The sequence below is a fragment of the Microtus pennsylvanicus genome, chromosome 5 (assembly GCF_037038515.1).
Source record: "Microtus pennsylvanicus isolate mMicPen1 chromosome 5, mMicPen1.hap1, whole genome shotgun sequence".
Taxonomy (NCBI): domain Eukaryota; kingdom Metazoa; phylum Chordata; class Mammalia; order Rodentia; family Cricetidae; genus Microtus; species Microtus pennsylvanicus.
In genome coordinates this window covers 118,507,684-118,534,800 of record NC_134583.1, presented here as the reverse complement: position 1 = coordinate 118,534,800, position 27,117 = coordinate 118,507,684, and the positions used below count along the sequence as shown (strand labels likewise).

The 27,117-nt window shown below is 36.1% G+C and overlaps 1 protein-coding gene across 1 annotated transcript in view; it reads right to left on the bottom strand.

Moving 5' to 3' along the window:
- LOC142850438 (cytochrome P450 2C26-like) overlaps window positions 1-25,892 on the bottom strand; it is a 32,596-nt gene extending 6,704 nt beyond the window's left edge. The window contains exons 1-7 of the mRNA XM_075973989.1: window positions 25,710-25,892; window positions 23,850-24,012; window positions 23,481-23,630; window positions 18,627-18,787; window positions 16,962-17,138; window positions 4,710-4,851; window positions 3,467-3,654 (exon numbers count right to left, since the gene is read on the bottom strand). Coding sequence (XP_075830104.1) covers window positions 3,467-3,654; window positions 4,710-4,851; window positions 16,962-17,138; window positions 18,627-18,787; window positions 23,481-23,630; window positions 23,850-24,012; window positions 25,710-25,877 — 1,149 coding nt within the window. The 5' untranslated portion in view covers window positions 25,878-25,892. The remainder of the gene's footprint in view (window positions 1-3,466; window positions 3,655-4,709; window positions 4,852-16,961; window positions 17,139-18,626; window positions 18,788-23,480; window positions 23,631-23,849; window positions 24,013-25,709) is intronic.
- Between the last annotated feature and the right edge of the window lie 1,225 nt (window positions 25,893-27,117).

Genomic DNA, 27,117 nt, shown 5'->3' with positions numbered 1-27,117 from the left:
GGAACTCATTCATGATGGGACACAAACAAAGTCTAGACACACAAACATCAATTGGTTTCTCTCATGGATAGAATTCAGATATAAATGCATTCCTACAGGTCAACGATGGAATAGCCTCTTCTCACATATACTGTCTATGATATAAACACACATATACAAGCAGGAGAGATGCTGTTTATGAGGGACCAGAACTAATGGAACATGAAAGGAAGCAAGTAATTTTTTTATTCATTCTACTTTCATATTCTGTATCCTCATCTCCTTCCAATCCCCCTATTCCCATAATTAACCCTGTGTTTCAGAACCACTGCCACTCTGATCCCCTTCAGAAAAGGCAGGCCTCACAGAAATATCATTTGAGCAAAAATTAAGAATATCCAATACAGCTATGCAAAAATATCCATATCAAAGCAGGAAGATAAAACATAATAGGAGGAAAAGGGTACAAGTACAAGAAAAAGTGCGAAAGAAGCCTGCACCGCCAGTGTTTGGAGTTTCACTAGAAACCCAAGATAAACAACCAAAGCTACCTTCAGAGGACATAGTGCATGCAGATCCATACAGGCTCCATGATGGCTGCTTCAGTCTCTGTGAGCACCTGTAGCCCTCCTGAGCTAATTCTGTGTGCTATGTGCACCTGGCATCCTTGACTCCTCAGACTCCTACCATCCTCCCTCCTCTTCCACAAGAATTCCATAACTCTGCCTATGGTTTCCCTGTCAGTCTGCATGTGTTCACATCAACTGCCAGAGGAAGTCTCACTGATGACAACTAATGTATATAGCAAATTATCTTTAAAAAGCATCAATTATTTTTTATGTTTGTTCTTTTTCATTCTACACTAGGTGTCTGGGTCATCCAGGCAGCATTTGACTTGGGTCTCCTATCCTGGCATGGGCCTCAATTAGACAAGTCATTGGTTGGCCACTCCCACAAGTTCAGAGCTACCATTACCCAATAACATCTGTAGGCAGGACAAAATCTTGGTTAAAGGTTTTGTGGCTGAGTTTGTATTCCAGTCCCTCACTGGAAGCTTTGCCTGCTAGTAGAAGATGGATGGTTTAGGCTCCTTAGCCCCTATTACTAGGAGTCCTAAAAACATACTTACATATTCCAGGGATTTTCCCCTGAACAAGGTTTCCACCAAATGCCCCCAAATTTTAGTCATTTTGTCCCATGAACTCTTCATCCATCACCCAACAAACATGATCCCTCCCTTTCCCATTCCCAATAGACTTCAGCACCCACCAAATCTATTCTACTTTTCTTCCCAGGTTCATCCATGTAATTCCCCTTGAGCCCTCCTTGTTATTTTGCCTCTCTGGTTCTGTGGATTAACAGTTATCAATTAACTAATAGCTATTATCAATTTATAAGTGAGTAAATACCGTGTTTGTTTTTTCTGAGCCTGGGTTACTTTACTTGGGATAATTTTTTTCTAGTTGCATCCATTTGCCTGCAAGTTTCATGATATAATATTTATAGCAACTGATAATATTCTACTAGTAAATAGACCACAATTTTTCTATGGGGTCTTAAAATAGGGGCAATCTATAGTTTTTCCTCTTCATGGATCTTATAAGCAAAACTGCTATGATCATAGTTGTGCAAGGGTGGTTTTGGTAGGTTGGATCATCTTTTTCAGAGTTTGCCCATCAAGTGGAAAATTTGGTTTTTGAGGTAGACTGATTAACAATATTCACAGCATGATGCATATTAATTTTTGTAGTGTATTTAACAGTTTGTACTCCCACTAGCAATGTAGGAGCATCCAGATTGCTACACATTCTTGTCAACATGTGTTGTTACTTGTGCTATTGATCTGACATTCTAACAGATATAAGATGAAATCTCAAAATACTTTTGGTTTACATTTCCCTGATATCCAAAGATCGTGAAAATTTAGGGTTTGCTCAGTAACTTATGATTCCTCTATCAAGCAATTTCTCTCTCTCTCTCTCTCTCTCTCTCCATATATATATATATATATATATATATATATATATATATATATATATGGAGTTTTTATTTCTTATTTATAGCTATTTGAATCCTTTATATATATTAGATTTCGGCCATCTGTTAGATGTGGAATAAGTGAAAACCTTTTACCATTCTGTAAGCTTCTGTTTTCTCCTATTGATGGTGTCCATTGCCTTACAGAAGCTTTTCAGTTTCATGAGGTCCCATTTATTAATTGTTAATCTTAGAGACTAGGCTATCAGTGTACTGTATAGAAAATCGTCTCTTGTGCGAATATGGTCAAGACTAATATGTATTTCCACTTGTATCAGGTTTAGTGTGTCTGGTTTTATATTGAAGTATTTAATCCACTTGTTTTGGTAATAAGTCATTCCTGTCCCAATTTTTAGTCTATTTACTATTATTTAGTTATATGTAGAGTCATAAATTAAGTGTTGTTATATTATGTTAGACTTCAGTACTAAAAAACCATAATTCATATCTCAGGAGGATTCTTTTGCCAAAACTTAATCAGATATAAATCAATCTCAAATATTCCAAAGACATTGGTTTGAAAGGTGGATATTGCAGTTACATTGATCAGAAATGAAATGCGTGTTCCCTATTCACTCACTCAACTTCATCACATATTTATGTCAACTTCATCTGTGCTCTAAATGAATCATGAATTGAAAGCATAATTTACATTTTGAGTTTCCCAACTTCCTTCTAGTCTCTAATTGCTCACACATTCTAAGTGTACTGATAAAAATTATAAAACATTGTATTTCAGTGAGGATAGAAATTAAAACCCAGTTTTATTTCATGCTATCTGTAATTCATCAATTAGTTCAATAATAACATAAGCAATAGTATAGAAAAAAGATTAAAAATAAAAGTATACATAAAATATTACATGGAAAAGTTAAGTATAATGTACAGTCTACATACATTTTAAGATAAAGCATTTTTTCAACTAGTAAAATATATGAGGTTGAGTAAAGTAAGATCAATATAAGAATTAAATTAATTTTTACAACTAAATTTAAAAATACAATTACAAGAATATTCATTAGTCATTGAAGCTCAAAGAAAATATTTGCAAACTACATCAGTGAAACCAAATCATTTTGCAGAAAAAACAAAGCACAGGTAAAAGTATAATTTTTTCTATTGCTTGAATAATGCAGGATATAACCTCCTCAAAGTTTTCATTAAGTTTTTTTCTCTATGATAGAAATCACAAAATTTTCTTGAATGAATTTGAATGAAAATTGGAAAATCATGTTGAAATATAAAACCCCAATCCTCGTCCAAGCAAAATATAGAAGGCTGAGCAAAGTAGAATTATCACTACTGTGTCCCTGCCTGCTGTAGGACTTCCTTCCTGGTTATGAAGCAGCATAAGGAACCCAAAAAACAGTTTGACTCGGAGGACCGGAACCACACTGTGACCTGGGAGCATCACTAGCACAGAAGTGCAGTACAGAAAAAATAAACTTACCTTGGGGATGAGGTAGTTCCTGAATTTAACATCGCAGGTCACTTCATGGGGTAGGCTGTTGGGGGCGATATCAAGGAGTCTCTGAACCTCATGAATCACGGCATCTGTGTAGGGCATTTGCTTCCTGTCCTGCAAGCAGGGGCTGCGTTGTCTGCCAATCACACGGTCAATCTCTTCCTGGATTTTAGCTGGTTAGGAGCAATGACAAATGTTGAAATAGGAGAAATGTAACAGGGTGTGTGTGGGTCTCAGTACAGTTTTCCTCCACTTATCTCATTAATCATCAGTGGGCAGGTTCAACACCAAACACTACTTGGAAATATATTTGTGTTTTAACAACAACTGTTTTTATATTGAGTTATTGGTATGGAAAAAGAAAATGTCAATTAAACGCACATTCTAGTTATAATTGCATATCTATTAATACAAACACATATCACACACATGTCAGTACACATGTCCACATGCATCCTTTCACTTCTCGATAATAGATCTTAGATTATCATACTCAGTAATATAGACACTCATTGTGGAAAGAATTGCAGATACATAAATATCATTCCCTATAACAAATATTAGAGTTAGGTTTCATTTTTGATACTTATTTTGATTACTTCATGTCTTTTCACTTTACTTTGTACTTTTCCCTTTTGTCATTTACAATATATTAAAGGTCTTGCCAGGACCACCAGTCAGGAAAACTTTTGTTATGTTTGAAAAATTATTGTTCAGCAGAACCTTTATAGACTCTGGTAAAACTTTCAAATACTGATTTAATTTCAACGTCATTGAAAATATAATTCTAAATGTCCAAACAGTCTTGATTTCTTCACAGAATGTAAAATTTCACAGAAAAAGCATAAAACACTAAGATTACTTATTAACTTACGTGAGGTGATTTCTTTTTTCTTTACCACATAACTAAATTTAAAGAATAAAGAAAGTAGTTCCAAGAATTCATCTTTTCTAAAAGCCTGAAATTGGTGAAGTCAATATTCACCCACAGCTCCATATAGCTTTAGGAGCCTAGAACAGACTGCCTGCCAGGAAGCACAAACAAAGGACAATCTTTGATGGACATTTCTTCAGCTGTGGTTTCTTCATTTTTCTCAGTTGCGCTCCCCTTTGCAGCCAGTGGAACTGCAAGTTAAATATTGAGATTTTTGAATAACACCACACAGGGTGCTGGCAGCATCTTGCCAGCATCTTCCAGAAGGCTATGATTTACCACATACAATCTCACCTGTGACATGTGGGTGCTTCAGCAGGATCAGGAGAGCAAATCTCATTGTTGTCTTTAAAGTAACCGTTCCACCAATAAACAGATCAATCAGTGTGGCTGTCAGGTTTTCACGTGTATATATCGATTGCTGATCTCGATTCTCCTAAGGATGATTTGATATTGTTACCTAACAAATTCTCCCCTGCCACAGCTAGGCTACAATTGAATATACAATATTGTACAATTCTAGATTGTTGATATCACAGAATCTAGAAGGTACAGCAGTGGCTGAAATAAATGGCATTCTGGAGACTTTGGTATAGATATCTAAACTTCATTATTCATACTTATATTTCCTGTTGGTCAAAATTGCACTTCTAAGATTATATACGTGTGTGTGTGTGTGTGTGTGTGTGTGTGTGTGTGTGTGTGTGTGTGTGTGTATAATGTTGAACTGTAAGACTGTGGAGAATTTTATACGGATATAAAAAGACTCATATGTAAGAGGATACCCTGTATAATAAGGATGGTAAGAACATTGGCAGGTACTTGACTCTAATGCTTCATGTCTACTGTATGACAACAACATGAAGGTTACAAGTCTCTTTATACCTGAGTTCAGTAGACATTTGACTTAAGGCACTCATAACTCATTTTCCCCTTAAATAAGAAAACACAATTTGAATTAGAATAAATAGGAGAATTGGGGACACAATGCTACCTTTCCAAAGCTCTTTCAAGATATTTAAAATATTGTCAAAGTTTTTATGGCCTAAGTATAGCTGTACATTCATTACTGAGTTCAAAGTGTTTAAATAGATGAAGCACAGCTAGAAAGATTAGGTTCCCAGTCAAGATGACTTAGCTCCATTCCATTAAGGAGTAAAATAGCAACATGATCTATGAATTAAGGAATGGTGAATGAGATACAAATGAGATACTAAGTCATGAAGCTAGAACATGACCCACTCATGGCCTGCATGGAATAAATCAAAAGGCTGAATATTGATTTGACTAAGCTGTAAAGATGCTGTGTTACAGGATTGTCAACAATGTTACATCTTGAGATGCTGAGGCAAGTTTAGAGATGAATCATCATTATTTTATAATTATCAAATTGATAACATTTTCATGACTACAAGATGTCCTCTATTGTATTAATATTGTATAGCTAACACTATTAAAATAATTTACATTCCCTTCACTGCAACTTCCCAAGAAACTCATCTATTTCCCTTTGTAATACATCTTCATGTGATTTTCTAACCATAAATTGGCATTGCTTATGTCCAAATTAACTTTAATTAACTAAAGAAATATACTTAAAAACTAACAATTTTATTTATATATGCTTAAATGCATTTGGATATACAGTGGTGCAGTTTTGGCTTATATTTTGTTCATAAGTACCACTTTTTGAGTGTAAGGATTGTTCAACAAAGGGAACACATGCATGCTAGTAGAAACTTAGCTTCCTACTCTAGTGAGGAAATCGTTCTAAAAGAACAGCACCCTGAATGCAATTTGACAAACCAGTAAATTACTTAACTGTGTTAAAAATGAGGAAGAACATGAGCAGGTAAGTCAGGACTACGAGGGGTGCACCCACCCACTGAGACAGTGGGGCTGATCTATTGGGAGCACACCAAGGCCATCTGGTCTGTGACTGAAAAAGCAAGGGATAAAACTGGACTCTCTGAACATGGCGGACAATGAAGGCTGATGAGAAGCCAGGGACTATGGCACGGGGTTTTGATCCTACTTCATGTTCTGGCTGTGTGGGAGACTAACCAGTTTGGATGTTCACCTTCCTAGACCTGGATGGAGGGGGGAGGACCTTGGACTTTCCACAGGGCAGGGAACCATGACTGCTCTTCAGACTGGAGAGGGAGGAGTAGAAAAGGGGGGGAGGGGGAGAGGGGTGGGAGGAGGGAGAGGGAAATGGGAGGCTGGGAGGAGGTGGAAATTCTTTTTTTTCTTTTCCATATACATATATATCCTAAAACCTGCATAGTATTGATGTGGGATATCCTTCTGTATATGTGTTGGTTTTATAATTGGGGAATTAATAAAGCGGCTTTGGCTATGGCAGGTCTGAATATAGCAAGGGTTGAAGTGCTATATACAGGGACGGTGTGGGGGGAGGGAGAGAGAGAGAGAGAAGGCAGAGTCGGGGAGTAACCATGTAGCTGCTGAAGGATAGGAAGCCAAAACATTACGTGTAGGTCATAGCCTCATGGTGATAAACAGATTAATATATATGGATTAATTTAAGATGTAAAAGTTAGTTAATATGAATCTTGAGATAGCTGGACAGAGGCACATGCCTTTAATCTCAGCATACAGAAGTCAGAAGCAGGCAGATCTCCGTAAACTTGAGGTCAGCCTGGTCTACAAGAGTGAGTTCCAGGACAGGCTCCAAAAACTACAGAGAAACCAGGTATTGAAAAAACTGAAAAAAAGAAATCTGAGTTAATAGATCAAACTCTGTTATAATTAATACAGTTTCAGTGTGATTATTAGGGTGTGTGCTGCCAGGAACAAATATATAGTCCTTGTTTACAAAAAGGCACCCACTCCCTGGGGCATGGATCCACATAAGTTCTAAAAAAAAAAACTTAAAGAAAATAGGGCTTCTAGAACTACCAAAATGGGAGCCAAGCACAGCTTCTTGGTAGCCACATTTTTTTCAGATTTTTTTTCTGCTTGCTGGTGGTGTGCAGAGGCATAGCTAGGCTCTTTTAAGAGAAGGCTTCCTGACAAAGCATTAGCAGCAAAAACTGAAGAGCCCTTTTAGGAGCCAAGATCCTATTTCATGCTGGCAGCACACAAACAGCTCTGTTTTTGATGGAAGGTCTTGTTATGGAGCATTTAAATGGGGATTATAAGCAGAGTGCTCCAAATTGCTTAATAACAACATAGACCCACTGTTTCCCTAGAGCTGGGGTAGTAAGCATGGCTGACAGAGCCTGTGAACATGATTCCACCATGTTGGACTGGGCAGAGCACACAGTCAGGGCCATGAAGTTGATCCTATTCATGCCTTCTTAAAATTTAAAAAAGTGATTCTCGTCAGAAAATGATTACAGACAAACAGTAAAGAAAGATACAGATAGAAATAAAACTCTGAACGGGTCATAGTGTATTTAAAAAATGTTCGTAGGTTTGAGAGAAAGAAGACAAAGTATTGTTCTGAAAAGAAACAGTTTAAAAATAAAACAATGTCTATAAAGAGACAATAAAAGTAATATAAAAAAGTATAAACAGTTGTGTAGAAGGAGCAGTGGGCTGCATTCCGCCTCCTGATTCCCAGCCATCTGGCTAGCTTAAGCCCCAAAATAACAACACAAAAATTGTATTCTTTTAAACATTGCTTGGCCCATTTTATCTGGCCTCTTCTTGGCTAACTCTCACATCTTGAATAACCACGAGGTGGTAGCTTACCAGGAAGATTCTAGCATATGTCCATCTTGGGCTGGAGCTTCATCCTGTCTGCCTCAGAGAGGAGAGCTATGGCATCTGGCTCACTTCCCTTCTTCCCAGCATTCTGTTCTGTCTACTCTGCCTACCTAATTTTCTGACCTATCAGACCAAGCAGTTTTCTTTATTGATTAAACAATGAAACAACAGATTGACAAACGACCTTCCCACATCACAGTTGTAGATTAAAGGAGTAAAAAGGATAAAATGATCCACATAAAAATGGAATATACACAGGCAATCTAGATGATGTATATTATTGTGTTTTCCTTGACATTTTTGACTGAAGAGAAATATTTGATTCTGGGGGCTTCTAAACTAAATCAACATAAAGTCTCTTGAATTGAAAATTTGGGTCTAAGATTATGTTGCTTTGGAATGAACTTCTGCTTTCGTATTCACAGAAGATGAGAACCTTTGGATTCCTTTCAGACTAATGGGTTTTGATGGGACAAGATTCCCTGAAATGTCTCTGTGAACCCTAAAAATACATTTTCCAATGAATAGTAGGAAGCAGTTTGAAGAAAACTATGTCCAAATTTCTCAAATGATTGATTATAAATATTTGTTTTCATTTAAAGGGGGATAAAATATAAAGATAAACACTTTGTTTGGTATTGATGTTAGTCTATTGATACAAATTTAAGGTTGATTTTGTTACACTTCGTACATGTATTTCTGCTCTTGTTTAAGATAATATGTTTGCACAGCTAATTTGAAAATATATTGTAGAATTAAGGAATACAAGTTAATAGATTGCCATATACAATAATCAAACTTCAGTCTTATTAGTTAAGTTTTCTAGATATATAGAAATATATTTCATTTAGATAGATAAACTTCAACACTTCAAAAACCTACAGAATATGGAATTTAAAATGTTTGAAAAACTTAAACTTTTCTTGATAATGATATATGTCAGCTTGGGGGAGCAACAATCTATTTATTTATTTATTTATTTTTATTTTATTTTATTTTTTCGAGACAGGGTTTCTCTGTGGTTTTAGAGCCTGTCCTGAAACTAGCTCTTGTAGACCAGGCTGGTCTTGAACTCACAGAGATCTGCCTGCTGCTGCCTCCCGAGTGCTGGGATTAAAGGCATGCGCCACCACCGCCGGGCTGAAACAATCTATTTAAAGAGGTTGATGGGCAGGACCCAGAAAAAATTGATTGCCGATCTTGCTAAAAGATGAGACAGTACTTCAGTGTTCCTGCTCCACCAAAGAAAATGCCAGACATCATGATGGACAATAAAGAAAGTGACTGATGAAGTACCAATATAGACTAAGTAGTCTTTCAAATTTCCTGCTTCATAGAGGAGTCTGCTGGATACTATCAATCTCTATATTGAAGGTGGATGCCTCAATATTAGAGAAGAACTCTGGGTAATTGATTGTCCTGGCAGCAAGATGTCTCTGTCAATTCTAGAAGTTTGGAAGCTGCTTGCAATGACTTCCTGCTTACTTAGGTAAACTTATATCATTCTGGAGACTTTGAAGATTTAAAGACAGATATTTACAGTAACAGTTTTCCTTAGTTATGATAAAGGATAAACTAGATATAAAACTTTTTAGACTCACAAAGATAGGTTAGACAATAGAGTTATTTTCTTAATTTTCCAAATGTAAATGGATTAAATATTGTAACCATTATTCTTGCTTGATAAATATTTTGTACATTTTATTTTTACTATGTTAAAATTAAAACTTTCCTTTTTATTTAGACAGAAAAGGGGAGATGATGTGGGATGTCCTCCTGTATATGTGTTTCTTTTATTGGTTACTGAATAAACCTGCTTTGACTTGTGATAAGGCAGAATATAATCAGGATGGAAGAGATATATAGAGAGAATAGTCACAGTAGGGGAGAGATCATGTAATTGCTGAAGGAGAAGGAGACCAGAAACTTAGCAGTAGGCAACAGCCTTGTGGTGATACACAGATTAATAGAAATGGGTTAATTTAAGATGTAAGAGTTAGTTAATAAAAATCTGGAGATAATCGGCCAAATTGTTTTATAATTAATATAGTTTCTGTGTGATCATTTGTATCTGGGAAGCTAGGAAACAAATGAACAGTTTCAATTTACACAGTAGTATAGGATTCACATCTCACAAGTAATATGTTTTTTCGTAGCAGAAGGAGAAATTATCACCTATTAGCTTGTGGAAAACAATTGTCTATGGGATGTTCAGCCCCAGTTATAACATTCATGATAAACCCATTACACTTGAGGCTCAGGATATATCTTAGGGAGATATGAGGGAGAATGATAGCAATAATCAGATGGTAAGGAACTTTGCTACAGGATGACTTTTCTAGATATGACAGGACAGCTACACTCATGAATTCTCTAAAATATGGCTGTTGAATATAACCTAAATAGTTATAACGCCAAGTGAATTATGATGTTGCTGAGAAGAATTACTTGGGACGACAAGACTAGATGATGAGTTGCAATTAAAATCCTTGGAGAAAGACAGATGAGCACCAGAAAAAATTATCCAATGTTAAGTGGTAAATCCCAAAATATACAGATGCTCAATATTAAATGTGATCACACTGTTGAATTTCTATACATACCCTTATGAACTTACACATGTAGCCACAATCATTAAAGAACATTGGATCTTGAATATCAAAGGAAGGTTGGTGCATGGTAGGTGTTGGTCGAAGGAAAGGTCAGGAAGAAGTGGTGTAATTATATTATATTTAAATAACATACTAAAAATAACCCTGACATACTATAGATCAATTAAAAATAAAGAACAAAAAGTAGTAGAGTAGTTAGATAACTCTGCAAAGGCCTATAATAAATTAAAGAAGATATATAAAGATAAATCAGGAGAGCACTTGAGCAATGGTAAGAAACCCAGCCTTCAGAAAGTGTATATAGAAAAAGACTAACACAGCATAGATCACATTCTTTAGAATATCTTGGTAGATATTTTCCAAAAACTAGAGTGGGATATTAACATCTATGTATAATAGGTGTAGAGATATGGAAATATAGAGAAAAGAACAGGATCTGGTATGAGAATATATTCAAAATATATAAAATTATCATATAACAAAATCAGAAAAGAAAGCAACTAAAAGTTGTAAGAGAGAAAAATAAAATTACTCTTATGACAGGGCTTTCAGAATTACATCAGGGTTTTAACACAAACATTTAAAACCAGAGGGGTGCAGAATGATATATTCCAGATTCTGAATGACAGTTCTCAACCCAAAATAATATGCCCAGCAATGTATTAAGGAGAAATACATACTTAATAAAATACCTTACATATCTTTTCTTTTCCTTCTGTTTGTCCATATACTCTACTTTCATCCTCACCTCTGTAGGAGAATACCTGTGGCAGCCACCCCTGACTCCACTTTGATCCCATTGATTTTAGCTTTTCCCAATTGTTACTTTATCCCAGAAAGCAAGTCCATCAGGCCACCAGTAGGTTCCCCTCAGGCTTTGCCTGCCAGAAAACTAAGGAGTCTGCATGCAGATATTCTCTTCTCTTTTGTTCCCCCACATTCAAGCTCTCATTCTTATCTCCAGCACTGTAGCAGGATACTTGCTGCATTGCCTACTCCCTTCTCTGACCTACTATAATTGCACAGACCCCCGCCCTAGCCTCCATCTCCTTGCTTATTTCTTTATTCAAGACAGCACTTCCTGCTAACAGACAACTCCTGCAAAGGAAGCAGGTAGGCTGACTGTGTATCTTCTACGGTCCCTCTGTTGCCCTATATCTAATCACCCAGTCTCATTATCAGAAACTACATATGCTAACTTTGCCTACTCTCCATAGTAACTGCATCAAAGTCATATAAAGAATAAATCACAAGTTACAAAAGAAAAATTCCTCACGTTCAAGTTGAGGGAAGGATGGAGTGGAGATAAATGAAAGATATATCTCAACAGAGGGAATCATGGGGTTATGGAGAAACCTGATGCTAGTGAAATTCCAAGGATTCCACAAAAATGACCCATAGCAGTAGTGGAGAGGGTGCCCGAACTGACCTTCCTTTGTAATCAGAATGGTGAATACCCTAACAATCATTATAGAAACTCATCCAGTAACTGATGGAAGCAGATGCAGAGACCACATCAAGAACCAGGATGTGCTATATGAGTTCGGTCAAAAAGAGGGAGGAAGGTTTATATGAGAAAATGGGGTGAGGCCCAAAATTGTGGAAACTCAAGAACTCTAGACCAACAGCTGGGGAGCCTGCATGGGACAGAACTAGGACCTCTTTATGTGGGTCACAATTTCGTAGCCTTTTTTTCCATGGGACCCCTGCCAGTGGAACCAGGATCTGTCCCTAAAGCATAAGCTGGCTTTCTGAAGCTAACTCCAAATGGTGGGATATCTTTCTTAAACTTGATGCTGTTGGGGAGATGCTTAGTCCTCAATTGAATGTGCCAGGCCTTCTTGACTCCCCATGGGAGGCCTTACCCTTTCTGAGGAATGGATGGTGTGGGTTAAGGAAAGGGTGTGGAATAGAAGGAAGGAAGGGAAGGGGAACTGTAGTTGGTATAAATTAATAAAAAAAGGAAAAATTTACCAAATCTAATAAATTACATCAGTGCAATTTTAAGTAAAAACATTAAACTTAGGTATGAATCTGTACTATAGAAATTAGTGAATTAAAATGAAATAAAAAATAATCACATTTAAATTGTTGGAAAAGATTTAGTATTGCATAATCATATACATGAGAGATTGACACACTTAAACCATTTCTGGATTAAGAAGTTGAAAAATAAATAAATAAGTGGAAAATCAATTCATGCACAAATACTGAAATTAGGAGTAGCTCTAAAATGGATATATTATTCCTCAAAGTAATCTAATGAGTCACTTCTTTTTTTTAATTTATTTATTTATTAAGGATTTCTGCCTCCTCCCCGCCACCGCCTCCCATTTCCCTCCCCCTCCCCCGATCAAGTCACCCTCTCTCATCTGCTGGAAGAGCAATCAGGGTTCCCTGACCTGTGGGAAGCCCAAGGAACGCCCACCTCTATCCAGGTCTTGTAAGGTGAGCATCCAAACTGCCTGGGCTCCCCCAAAGCCAGTACGTGCAGTAGGATCAAAAATCCACTGTGATAGTTCTTGAGTTCCCATTCTTCCTCATTGTCCGCTATGTTCAGCTAGTCCAAATTTATCCCATGCTTCACTTCTATCTGTACTAAAAATCAAATAGGAAAACAAGTCCACAGATTTAAATGAAACTATGGAGAAAGATCTGAACCCTCAAAATGGAAGCCTACAGCAATGAATGCAGTGTGGTGTTGGCACACACATCAAGATGCAAAATACTTTGATATCCAGATATACACAGGATAATATGTAGGCAAGAAAAAAGGCAAAAATCCTTTAAACATGAAAGAAAACTTAAAAACCAAAAATAAAGATTCTGGAAGCTACGAATCAAAAACTGTTAGTTGAAAAATTTTGTGTGTTCTCCACAAAGGTAAATATGAAATGAAATTAAATCAGAAACTCCATGCTGGAGATATGCACAAAGAAAATAAAAACATGCCATCAAGAAACACATGCACACATGTTTCTGACTCAGAAGAGTCAGAGGTAGAAATAATGCAAAGACAAAGAATGACTAATGAGTGTGTTGTTCTCATTCTTGTAAATGAAGGTTGCAGTAACAGGTGACCACAGTACAGAAACAAGCTGAAATTGTAGGAGCATCCAAGATTTTATGCATGTGCAGAAAAAGAGAAAGTAAACGCCCTCTACTGAGAACTGGTTTAGATGTCAGTATACTCTGCCAGAGAGATACAGGAAAGTCCATAAAGAGAAAAGTTACACTCACAGTTACTAATGATGACATGGAGTTTGGAGAGAAATTGTTAATGGCTTGGTGTGTTTGGTAGAGTGACGCAACATTTTGAAACTAAAAGATCATCAGTGCTTCAAATTGGAGACTGGCAACATATGTTAATATTATCTCTGTTTTATAAATTGCCCAGCCCCCTTAAATAATTGACAATTTAAATGCAGTCTCTGTGTTAATTTCTACTGGCCTCTTTACAAATATTGACAACATATCTTAAATTCATGTGGAAATTTAAAGGATTCAGAATGGTAAAGCAGTCTGTCAGAAACATGTAGCAAAGTTCAGGGACTCACAATTCTGGATCTTAAATATGAATAAAATATTTCTTTATATGGAAAAACAAAAAACCCAGGATAGCCAAAACAATCTTATACAACAAAGGAGCGTCTGGAGGCTTTACCATCCCTGACTTCAAACTCTACTACAGAGCTACAGTGTTGAAAACAGCTTGATATTGGCATAAAAACAGAGAAGTCGACCAATGGAATCAAATAGAAGACCCTGACATTAACCCACAAACCTATGAACACCTGATTTTCGATAAAGGAGCTAAAAGTAAACAATGGAAAAAAGAGAGCATCTTCAACAAATTGTGCTGGCAAAACTGGATGTTAACCTGTAGAAGAATGAAAATAGATCCATATCTATCACCATGCACAAAACTCAAGTCCAAATGGATTAAAGACCTCAATATCAGTCCGAAAACACTGAACCTGATAGAAGAGAAAGTGGGAAGTACTCTACAACACATGGGCACAGGAGACCACTTCTTACGTATAACCCCAGCAGAACAGATATTAAGGACCTCATTGAATAAATGGGACCTCCTGAGACTGAGAAGCTTCTGTAAAGCAAAGGACACTGTCGCTAAGACACAAAGGCAACCCAATAACTGGGAGAAGATCTTCACCAATTCCACAACAGACAAAGGTCTGATATCCAAAATATATAAAGATCTCAAGAAACTAGACCGTAAAAGGCTAATCAACCCAATTATAAAATGGGGCATTGAGCTGAACAGAGAATTCTCAACAGAAGAACTTCAAATGGCCAAAAGACACTTAAGGTCATGCTCAACTTCCTTAGCGATCGGGAAATGCAAATCAAGACAACTTTAAGATACCATCTTACACCTGTCAGAATGGCTAAAATAAAAAACACCAATGATGGCCTTTGTTGGAGAGGTTGTAGAGAAAGGGGTACCCTCATCCATTGCTGGTGGGAATGCAAACTTGTGCAACCACTTTGCAAAGCAGTATGACTGTTTCTCAGGAAATTCGGGATCAACTTACCCTTGGACCCTGCTATATCACTCTTGGGAATATACCCAAGAGAGGCCTTATCATACAACAAAAGTATATGCTCTACGATGCTCATAGCAGCATTGTTTGTGATAGCCAGAACCTGGAAACAACCTAGATGCCCTTCAATGGAAGAATGGATGAAGAAAGTATGGAATATATACATATTAGAGTACTACTCAGCAATAAAAAACAAGGACTTCTTGAATTTTGCATGCAAATGGATGGAAATAGAAAACACTATCTATCTATCACTGAGTGAGGTAAGCCAGACCCAAAAAGAGGAACATGGGATGTATTCACTCATATTTGGTTTCTAGCCATAAACCAAGGACATTGAGCCTATAATTAGTGATCCTAGAGAAGCTAAATAAAAAAAAGACATATAGGCATCCTCCTGAATATTAACCTTCAGCAGCGATGAAAGGAGACAGAGACAGAGACCCACATTGGAGCTCAGGACTGAAATATCAAGGTCCAAATCAGGAGCAGAAAGAGAGAGAGCACGAGCAAGAAACTCAGGACCGCAAGGGGTGCACCCACACACTGAGACAATGGGGATGTTCTACTGGGAACTCACCAAGACCAGCTGGCCTGGGTCTGGAAAAGCCTGGAATAAAACCGGACTCTCTGAACATAGCGGACAATGAGGACTACTGAGAACTCAAGAACAATGGCAATGGGTTTCTGATCCTACTGCATGCACTGGCTTTGTGGGAGCCTAGGCAGTTTGGATGCTCAACTTACTAGACCTGGATGTAGGTGGGGGTTCCTTGGACTTCCCACAGGACAGGGAACCATGATTGCTTTTCGGGCTGAGGGGGGGGGACTTAATTGGGGGTGGGGGAGAGAAATGGGAGGGGGTGGTGGGGAAGAGACAGAAATCTTTAATAAATAAATAAATTAAAAAAAATAAAATAAAAATGTAAAAAAATATTTCAATAACAAAGACTTCAGACATTGAACAACTAACAAAATATACAAAGATAATGGTAGTACAACTGACTCCCATCATACCAGAATATTTATCATTTGTTCTTTTCTAAAAAAGACTGCAAAAAAAATTGTGGAGAAACTCTTTCTGAAATTACACAATGCCAACAGTTAATCCTGACAGCAAACCCAATCTCTAACCGCACTGGTATTAATTTATTAACTCATGAGAAATTATACTCAAAGCATTACTCTTTCATCCACCTACTATTCCCCATGGTACACATCATTCATCCTTTAGAAGTCATATGTGGCTTTGATCAGTGCAAATGTGTACTGATCTCTTTTCATCTATATGATATGCAAGTGATCAAAACACAGTCATTGATGATATTAGCGCTCAAAGTAGACAGAAAAGTTTATGATTTATGACTATATTGAAATTTGTTTCCTTTTGTTTGCCTTTTGTGTTGTTTTTCTACTATGCTATATTTTTTTTGAATTTTTCTTTTTTGATTTTAAATAATAGAAGAGGGTCAATGTGCTCTTATTAACAATTTTAACCATTTTTGCAGGCTTACACACACATAAACAATACCAAATTGTTTTTCAAATGATACTGACATGGTTTTAAACATCACTTCAATGAAGTATAAAATACTTTACCAATTTAATAATTGAATAAATGAATATTAACACTGTACCTGCCTTATTTCAATTAGGAAATAGTCAATAAAGTCCCGAGGGTTGGTAGCATCCAAGGATTCCTCATGTTCTTTTATTTTTGCCGAAAGGTAACTCTGAATAGAAGTGAAGTTTTTATACAATGTATTATGGGTCCCTGGACAATAATCAATCAGAACAGGGAACATATTGCAAACCTGCAAGGAAATGCAAGAATTTACTAAAAATAGACACTGTATTGACCTAAGTAAAATATATTAGTAATGTGTCATATGAAAGATTTGAATTGCTAGATAGAGGAATGATTCATATTCATCATAAATTCATTATTTGCATTCTTTATTCCAATAGAGAGATTTGAGGAAGAAATTTCTCCAATAATAGTTAGTGATCTTAGTATAATTTCCATATTCACCATATCTCTTAACAAAAATTTTATTCATGTAAACTCATTGAAGGCTCAAATGAATTCTGTCCTACAGTTTGAAATACATGTGATTTAAACACTCACACACTTTCAATGTGACAATAGAAGTTAAAAATTTGGGGGTAACATTTACAGAAAAATCTAGTGCCTCAGACTCAATATCTATTGATTATCTTCAAAATGCAATGACTTTTTAGTGGTGTGTTTGGCTCAAAGAAATGTGTGTGTGGTAAAATTAATTGCACCACATAGGCCTTAGGGTTTTCTCTTTGATCAAACAATCATTGTGTATGCAGAGAGCAAGAAACTTTTGTTCATGCTAGAACAATTCTATGAGGATATTTATGGTCCACATAGCATTAAAACATACATCTTTCCATTTTTACTGACGATCTATAAACTAGAATCCCAACTGACCCATTGAATGGCAGGAGTACTCAGTGTTTACTGTCAGCTTTCTTTGCCATTAATACTCTTCCTCCTTTCAGAGAATATTATGTCTATACTGACATAAAGCTCCCTAGTATTATGTTCAAAATTGGCTTAATGAAAAGAAGATAAAGTATTTGATTAGTAAAAGGTCCTTTGAATAGGTGTAGGAGGTCCTTCTGTCTATGTGTTGCTTTCATTGGTTGAATAAATAAACTGCCTTGGCCTTTTCATGGGGCAGAACTTATGTGGGTGGAGAAGACAGAACTGAATTCTGGGAGAAAGAAAGCAGAGTGAGAGAGCCTCCATGGAGCTGCCAGAGTCAGACATGCTGAATCTTTCCCAGTAAGCCACGACCTCATGGTGACATACAGATTATTAGAAATGGGTTAAATCAAGATGTGAGAGTTAGTCAATGAGGCTAGACCTAATGGGCCAGGCAGTGTTTAAATGAATACAGCTTCTGTGTGATTATTCTGTGTGTAAGCTAGCTTGGACAAGACAGAAAAGGGGGCCCTACTCTCCCTACAGCAGTGAATGACAGATCACTCTTATAAAAACAAATGCAGTATTTTAAGAAATAATTCTGTAGTAATCAACAGGAAGATTCATGGATAAAAAACAATTAGGCTTGAGTTAGTTGGCATCAGCATCTAAGTTTTTGCTATTTGTATACTTATGGGTTTAGATATCCCTTCCAAGAATTATTTCCATAATACATTAGCCCTTCTCAGCTGGTTACCTCCTTCCTTCATGATCCATATTGATTTGAGCTGTAAGGAAGAAAGAGCATATGTGTATTCTCATAAGGAAAGGATATTGGCTTTACCTGTGCCCAGAGAGAGCTCAGAATCTTAGAGTTCTGATTCAGTTTTTCCACCAAATTAACAAAAACTTGATCTTTATACTCAAAACGATTTTGGAAAATAATGGCGCAAATGACATTGCAGGGAGCACAGGTCAAGATGAAGGAGGGATCATAGGGTGAGCCTGAAGAGTTGGAAACAAATACCAAATGTTACTAAAATATATGAAGAAGAAATTTTGCTTTTGTTAACTACTGAAAGTAACTTAAACATTTTAAATGGAATTATAATTTTGAATATTTTAAGCGCTATATATTTACCTGGTGAATAATACACAATCATATTGACCTTACATTTCATTTAATCTTCAAACTCAGTACTTAAATAAGAAGAGATCACATCTATTTTACTGGCTGGTTTAACCTGAATTACGTGCTATTATCTGAAAAATGATTTTTATTTACTTATTTAATTCTGACTTTGGTTTTCCCTTCAAAAAAGACAATTGGGGATCGTGGAATAAATAGTACTCAGTAACAATTATTTTGGCAAGATTGTAATCCAAACCTGAAGTACATACAGGCTATTATATATAAAAATAAAAGGCATTAAATTGTAGGTTATTCTAGGGAGTAAAGGGGAAGCATACCATACACAACATACAGTATGCATAAACATATTGAAATTTTATTATGAGATTAAAATGTGAAAAACTCTACTCACTTCTGCTAGAGAGTAAATGCTACTTTTTCTGGATTCTCCTAAGTAGTAGTATAAGAGTTTACGTTTAACCACACATCAAAGCTTTACTCTCAGGACAAAGCAACCACAGAACATATGTAAAATGCTTGTTGGCTTATAATTACCCTGGATCATCCAATGTGCAAAGAACAGCTACAAGCAATAAACACAGTTACAAGCCTACTTTGGGGTGGCCGTATACCAACTGAAAAGTCACAACTCCCTGACTAAAAATTTTTTTATTAAAATAAGCAGATTACTTTAACTTCTCGTGAGGATGTCACACTGTCATTTGATCATCTGACTTCCTTAGACTGACAGGAATTACCCATTGCCCATTTGAAAGGATACTGATGACACTTTTAGAGCATTCTGTATCCTAATAGGTAAGGTCACTAGAAAGTGTTTCTTTGTATTCTACAAGATTTGTAACAGAAAAACCTACCAAGTTCAAGGGTCTTACAATAAATGGCACTACATCCTAAAAATTAACCAATTACATTCACAGACTATTCACAGTCCAAAGATGGAACAATGACCAAAATTAATTGTTTTGTTAGCTATATAAATGAGGTATGATGAGTCCAATACATTTATCAAATGAGCAAACTTCCATTACTCAGTAATGCATAAGGACTCTCTCGTTATCTTATTGGGCTTACTTCAAGATCATTCACAATAATAGCATTTTCATATAAATTGTAGCATGATATTAAACCATTTCATCTCTTGTATGTACATGGGGCACTGCTGGCTTATATTAAAAAAGGTTTTCTGACAGTACGTTTTTAAGTTAAGTTGCATCCGTCTATATATGTGGCACCAACATCAATGTCTTCATCTCATTTTTGACAGATGACACCATTTTAATCTTTGGTATACTTACATTTTTAAATATAGCACATAAATATGTTCAACGTTATCTTTTCTTTTATTGTGAGAAGATACTTTCTCCACATGCTTCAAAATTTTATTATTGATCCTATTTGAACACAAATCACATTGGCAAATCCTTTTGAAATATATATTTTTAGAGTCTATTTCCATCCATCTGGGAAAGATTTGTACCACTTAAAGGTCTGCATCACACATCTTCTTTATGATATGTCAAATCTTTGTCTTCTTCACTTTTAATTTTCAAATGCTGTCACCATTCTCACTAGAGTTTTTGATAATAAATGTCCAGAATTTATGATGTATGTGAAACCAATTTGATACCCATGGACATTATAAGAATCAGCTATTGTTTGCTCCTTTGGCAAGACATGCAGATCTGTTTCAAGATTCTCATACTCAGGAAAGAAAAAAAAAACTTTTATGAATCTATCAAAAAGTCTTGCAGCTTATTTGACTTATAAGAGCCAGTTAAAATATACTCGTGATTCTTGACATCAAAATGGGTCTGTGCTCCAAGGTCACAAACTAAATATTTAGGTGGAACTACTGTAGGCCTTTGGAATATTATCCATGTTGATTATAACTGATTGAGATATAACTGAGTTGATTACAACTCTTTTCATTCTAGTCTTTTTCCTCATCTTTGGCAATCAAATGAGGCAAGTTATTGTAATAAAAGAGTTTGAGACAGTGCAATTGACTTTGATAGGTACTTTGGCATATCAGTTGTTTTAACATACAGGTGAATGTTTCTTTTATTGTAATTTGCTTTGTTTTGTTTTGTTTTCTGGAGAATAAGCTCTTGCAGCTCCTGCAGCCAGGACTGACATAATTTACTTCTAGTGTTCTTTCTTACTTACATGAAAACATTTTTACCAGTAAATTTTAATCTTTTTTCTTCTGTGAAGTGTTTTCTGTGAATAGGTACCAGTGACTACTCAACATCTCCTTTCTCAAATAAAGATATAAGCCCTTGTGGCTCATCATTGATAGGGAAAGGAGTCCCTGGAATCTGTCTGGATTGGCAGGGTTTCTGTGCTTGTGTGTGCAGGGCTGAGAAGCCGATGGGCCAATCTCAGCAATGCTCCCATCTGTGTCAGATCCTGGAAAACTGGGGAGGACAATTCTATGAATCATGGGTGAATCTGAGTTCCAGGCAAGCCTTGTCTACAGATCTACTTACAGGCCATTCATCTCTGCACAGAGACATCCTATTTCAATTTAGCATGCCAGGAAAAAACCCAAAGCAAAACAAAAAATTACAATCTATTGTGCTAGTAATTGGAATATATGGAATCATGTAGAAACATCAAAGAATTAGGAGAAAAAATGAAAAACAGGGAATATCAGTGATCTATGGGAAGAAAATGTAAATGCAACATGTTTAACTATGACATGATCTGTTTACATAACTAAAGTGTATCAGAGCCTATATTTGCAAAGTCCATTACAGGTAAGGCAAAAATCACAAGAAAACTATTGAAGACTCTCCTTTTCACATATACATGATTAAAACTGTGAATTTTGCTGCTTACAAAAGAATTATTTCATGTTAATACCTGTAGTGAAAGTATGGAAAACTGGATGGTAAGTAGAAAAAATAGAAGAAAATGGAGGAGAAAAAAATTCAGTGTGACTTAAAAAAAAGTTCATGAGCTGTCATTAGAAACTTGTCTCCACGGTCTCATCCCAGAATCCAGTGGATTTTCAACAATATAAAGAAATATTACTTATTATGACAAACTTCACATTCAATACATTTGGGCAAACTGACAGTTGTGGATATTTTCGTTGCTATTTTAGAGTAAGTATCAAGATAGTGTATCCAGAAATGACTAAAATGTATATATTACATAGATCATGTGATTGATTTCACCAGTATAGAAAATGAGTAATCAGGTTCTGTGTTGATTAGTTTTATTCAAGTTGACACAAACTACAGTTAGCACAAAAGAAAAAAATCGGATGAGTAAATGCTCCATCAACCTAAACTGAGTTCTTATCTTTTCATGCTGTTCCTTCATTTCTGATGATGTGGAAAGAGTCAACATCCTATGGATGATACCACACACTTGGCTAGATTATTTTTATGACCACACAGAAGAGAATAACTAGATAGGAGAAAATTATTATTTCTGTTTTTATTCCTTTCAGTGGTGAATTTACTGTGACAAAGAGACAAAAATTGTTTGTATTGAAGTTGATCCTAATTAATGTATACTCAAATAAGGGCAATTGATTCAACAAAGTTGGTTAGTAAGCATAAGAAATTCTTAGAACTTACTGATATTTTACCATACAATTAACATAATACAGTACTCTAATCAATATGCTTTGTTTAAGCAGAGCATATGGAAGGTAAGACGTTGAGATTGTTATTGTATGTGTGTATGTCAATCATATATACAATCTGTTAGCCAGTCTTTTATTATATTTGGAACAAAAATCTAAAACAAATTCACTTAGGACTGCACAGACATAAGAAGATTCTTCCTTTACAAGCAACAGGCGAGTAGCATCCAGAGTGTTGGCAAAGAAACAACCATCACTTCTCTAACGCAAACACTTAAAGGGGAAAATGACATGCAAGACTGAAGACACACAGGGAAATGCTAGAGAACCAACCAAGCCAACATTTTAAGTAAAATTACTAAGTTTAGTTATTTGCAAGTATACATTTATTTTGTATATTTGTGTTGAAACATGTTTTATTAAGGCCAGAAATCAAACCCTAAATGTTATGCAAGAAGAAATAACAATACCATTCTGATACCATGCAGACAGCTGAGATACACTAATCAAAAAGAATTCTACTACACTCATATGAGAAATAAAATTATTAAATCACACCACAGCTACCAAAAACTACAAACATAATATAAGAAGGACACTTAGACCCTTTAGAGAAGCAGTCTAGACCATTGCTGTTCAAGAAAGAATGGAAAAGTTGGAAAAGGAAGGTGAAGAAAAGAAAGCTAATTCAATCTTTGCTAGGGTTCTTATGTTTTATCAGTTACTATTGCTATTGGAAATTGTATTGTGGTGAGATGATAAGCAAAGCAAAACCCTATTTTTGATAAGTAAAATGTATGGCTCCATAATGCTATAGAAAATTAACATGAGACCCATACCCATGACATCTCTTTAGAAAACAATGCTTTGAATAGGACGGGAAAAATTGACTGTTGCAGATACACATAGAACACGATGTAAACGTCAGCTTATAAACCTGCACTTACCATTGGTTTTCTTCAGTTCCTCCACAAGGAACTGTGCTTCTTCTTGAATTTGGTTCTCAATACTTCTTTTCCCCATACCCAGTTTTCTTAGGGTTGAGAGTGAAAAGTGCTTTGTTTCTTTCCATAGATCTCCATTGCTTAAACCAATGCCTAAAAAAATTGGAATAGAAGATTATGGAGTATGTCTGAGAGATAGATAAAGGAACAGACTGGTCACACATATAGAGTCCCAAACTTATTCCTGAAGAGCAAACATGACGTCTGCTTTCCACCCTCCATCTCACTATATATATATATATATATATATATATATATATATATATATATATATATATTACCCAGTATACACAGAAGCACATGCATACTTACCAAAGCCTTTCAAAACCATATCAAAAATAGGGACTTTTCCTCTTCCACTAAACTCCTCCCCATGATCTATGAGAGCTTCTTTTATTGCCTCATAGCCATGCAACACCACAGCGGGTTTCATGCCAAAATACAGAGTGAACACAGGGCCATAGATTTTAGAGAACTGTAATGATAATAGAAAACAAATATTCTAAAATTGTCACTGTAGTTGACCTCTTCATACTGGCAATAGAACTGTGTTAAAATATTTTTATGCAGAAAAACTAAGTTTGAAGTTTGTATATACCTTTCAATATGATGATTATTACATATAGACGACCTTCTGGGTGCCAAGCAATATCCCAGGCCACTTATAGTCTAAAGAGAAGGAACCACCTTACTATTTATTCAACAGGTTACTTTGTCATATTTTACAAAGTACCTGAAGTAAAAATTCCACACTCATTTCCTGGGTTCTAATGCAAACAAGTAGAGCCTTCAAATCCACACTATGCTTATCCATTTTTTGGATAATGCAGATCATTCTCTCGCTAACTACATACTGAATCAATAGTCACATGACTTCTGTGGACCCAGCTGTGAATACTTTCTGTTGAAAATTACAAAACCTGTGAAGAAGGGTAAACATCTAAACTCTTGTGTCAGCACAAGAGTTCAAATTCAGTCCTCATCTATTTTTACAAAAATACAGAGTAAGCGTCACAGAAGCTGCACCACAATATACAGAACTGTAGAAAAAATATTCTCATCATAAAGTATTTTTGGTCCCAGGCATAGGCTTTGTATGGAATCAAAGGAGATCGGGAAACCACAGTATAAGCTAAGCCACACTGTTTATGGTTTCCTTTTCCTGTGTGATCTCTTACCCATTACTTTACTTTTAATCAGGATCCAATTAATTCTACAGAGTAAGGCATGAATGAATAATCCAAGAACAATATATCTCTACAATTATGACTCATTTAAATAAATATTCATCGTAATGCTAATTCCATTTGGTCCTAATATTAAACACCTAGAGTCAGATATTAGGGGGTGAAAGCTGAGAGATCAGAGAAGCAGTGCAGCCAGCCACTAGAGGGACTTTTACCGCTGTAGAATTCTCAGATTCAAAGGTGTGACCCTGTCTTTATGACTCCTCAAACCGCATCTCCAGACTGAATCCTCAGACTGAATGCACAGACTGTATCCTCAGATGGCATTCTCAGAGCACATCTGAGCTCTTGTTTCCTCCCGCCTTGTGTCCCCTCTATGCCCAACTATATCACTTCCCTTCTCTACCTCCCTGGTACTTGATTTAAAGGTGTGAGCCACTACCACATGGCTCTGTTTCCTTTGAAACTGGACCAGTATAGTCTAGCCCAGGTTGGCTTTGAACTCACAGAGGTCTGCCTGCCTTTGTCTTCTAAGTCCTGGAATTAAAGTTATGTGACACCACTGTACATATCTTTAATTAGTTCTAATTTAATTAACAGATACCTGAAATTAGTTCTGCACTTTGTTCTTTAGGCAACATTTATTTGTTACATCACAAAATCTCACTATAATCCCTCAGTCTTCACCATCAGTAAAATAATAGAAAATGTTTATGAAAGATGGATTTGAAAAAGTAGATAAAACTTTTAATTCTGTGATTATATTATAAAATCAGTGTCCTTAATATTCTGTAACCTGAAATCTTGTTTATTACTAATTCCAACTGCAGTACTATAGGCAAGTCTCAGAAAAGACAAAAACAACTTTACTGTTTTTCACTTTACACCCATTTAAAAATGTGTTCTCTAGTACTAGAGTTTCTCTGACAGCAGATCACTTACATCTCTCTATACAAAGTGCCAGACAAGCATGAAGTGTACTCACATTGGTAAAGGCTTGGTGAACATTTTTTACATCTATCTGGTGGATGTTGCCAATAATTGGCAGAGGAGTAGGTCCAGGAGGTAGCTTCCTTTGCGTAGAACTTCGTTTCCAGTGTGAGAAGAGAAGCAAACATGTCAGAATGAGCACCAAGACCATGACTAGATCCATGGTTAGCCTTCCCACAGGCACAAGTGTGATCACGTAGTACAGAGGTTTTATAATGTGGCCATGGCAACTGACCTCTTGTACTTTGGAGCATCACTGAGGAACCAACTAGGCACTGTTTGAGCTCTCTTCCAAGTAGACTCTATCCCTGTGATAACAAAAGTTAAAAGTGAACAGTTATTTCACCATGTCCTTTTTCAGCGTGCCTCTTAGTGATTTTCACCTATAAATATTGGTGATAAATATGAACAGTGAAATTGATATTTTGAAATTCTGTCTTTATTTGAAAATAGTCAATTTTTAGAATATTTTATTCTGAAACTACAGAATAATTTTGTTATTTTAGAGTTTCATTTTCTTCATCCAAAAGTGTCCATATTTGCATTTCCTTGTTATCTTTCTACTGTGTGTCCTCTTTTGTTTTCTTAGTTTATAAAATAAGATTTATTTATTTTGTATACAGTGTTTTTTCACTTATTTCACATACCAAACACAGTTTTCCCTTCCCTCCTCTTCTCCTATTCTTCCCCAGCTTTCCATCTACTTGATTCCCTTCCACTCCTCCTCTTTCTCCCTTTAGAAACGGGCAGAACCCACAGGCTGGAACAAAGCATGGCACATCAGGATGAGGCAGGACCTAGCTCCTCCACTTGCATCAAGGTTGGGCTAATTAATCCTACATGGGGACCATGCTTCTAAAAGTCAGCTAAACATCAGGGACAGAACCTAATCTCATTGCTGGGAGCCTTACATAGAGACCAGTCTACACAACTGTTACACAGATGCAGAGGGCCTAGGTTCATGCCGTGGAGGTTCCCTATCAATTGATCCAGAGTCCACCAGCTCCCACTAGCTCCGATCTCTCTGTGAGTTCCCCCACCATAACACCCCTGGGCTCTTACAATCCATCCTCTCTTTCTTTATGAAAATCCCCAAAGCTCAACTCAGTGTTTAAGTGTGTCTTGCATCTGTTTTCATCAGTTTCTGGATAGAGTGTCTCTGGTGACAATTATTGTAGTCACCAATCTGATAACAGTAGATCGTGAGTTCAGGTACACTTTCTACTATTCCTAGGAGTGTTATTTTGGGTTATCCTTTTGTATTTCTGGAGGTTTATCTGGTACCAGTTTTTCCCTAACACCAAAATGCTCCCCCATCCAAATATTTCTTTAGTTAACTGTGTTATATAATATGATGAATAAACTGAAGGAAAATACAAATATCTGAATCAACATATTCTTAG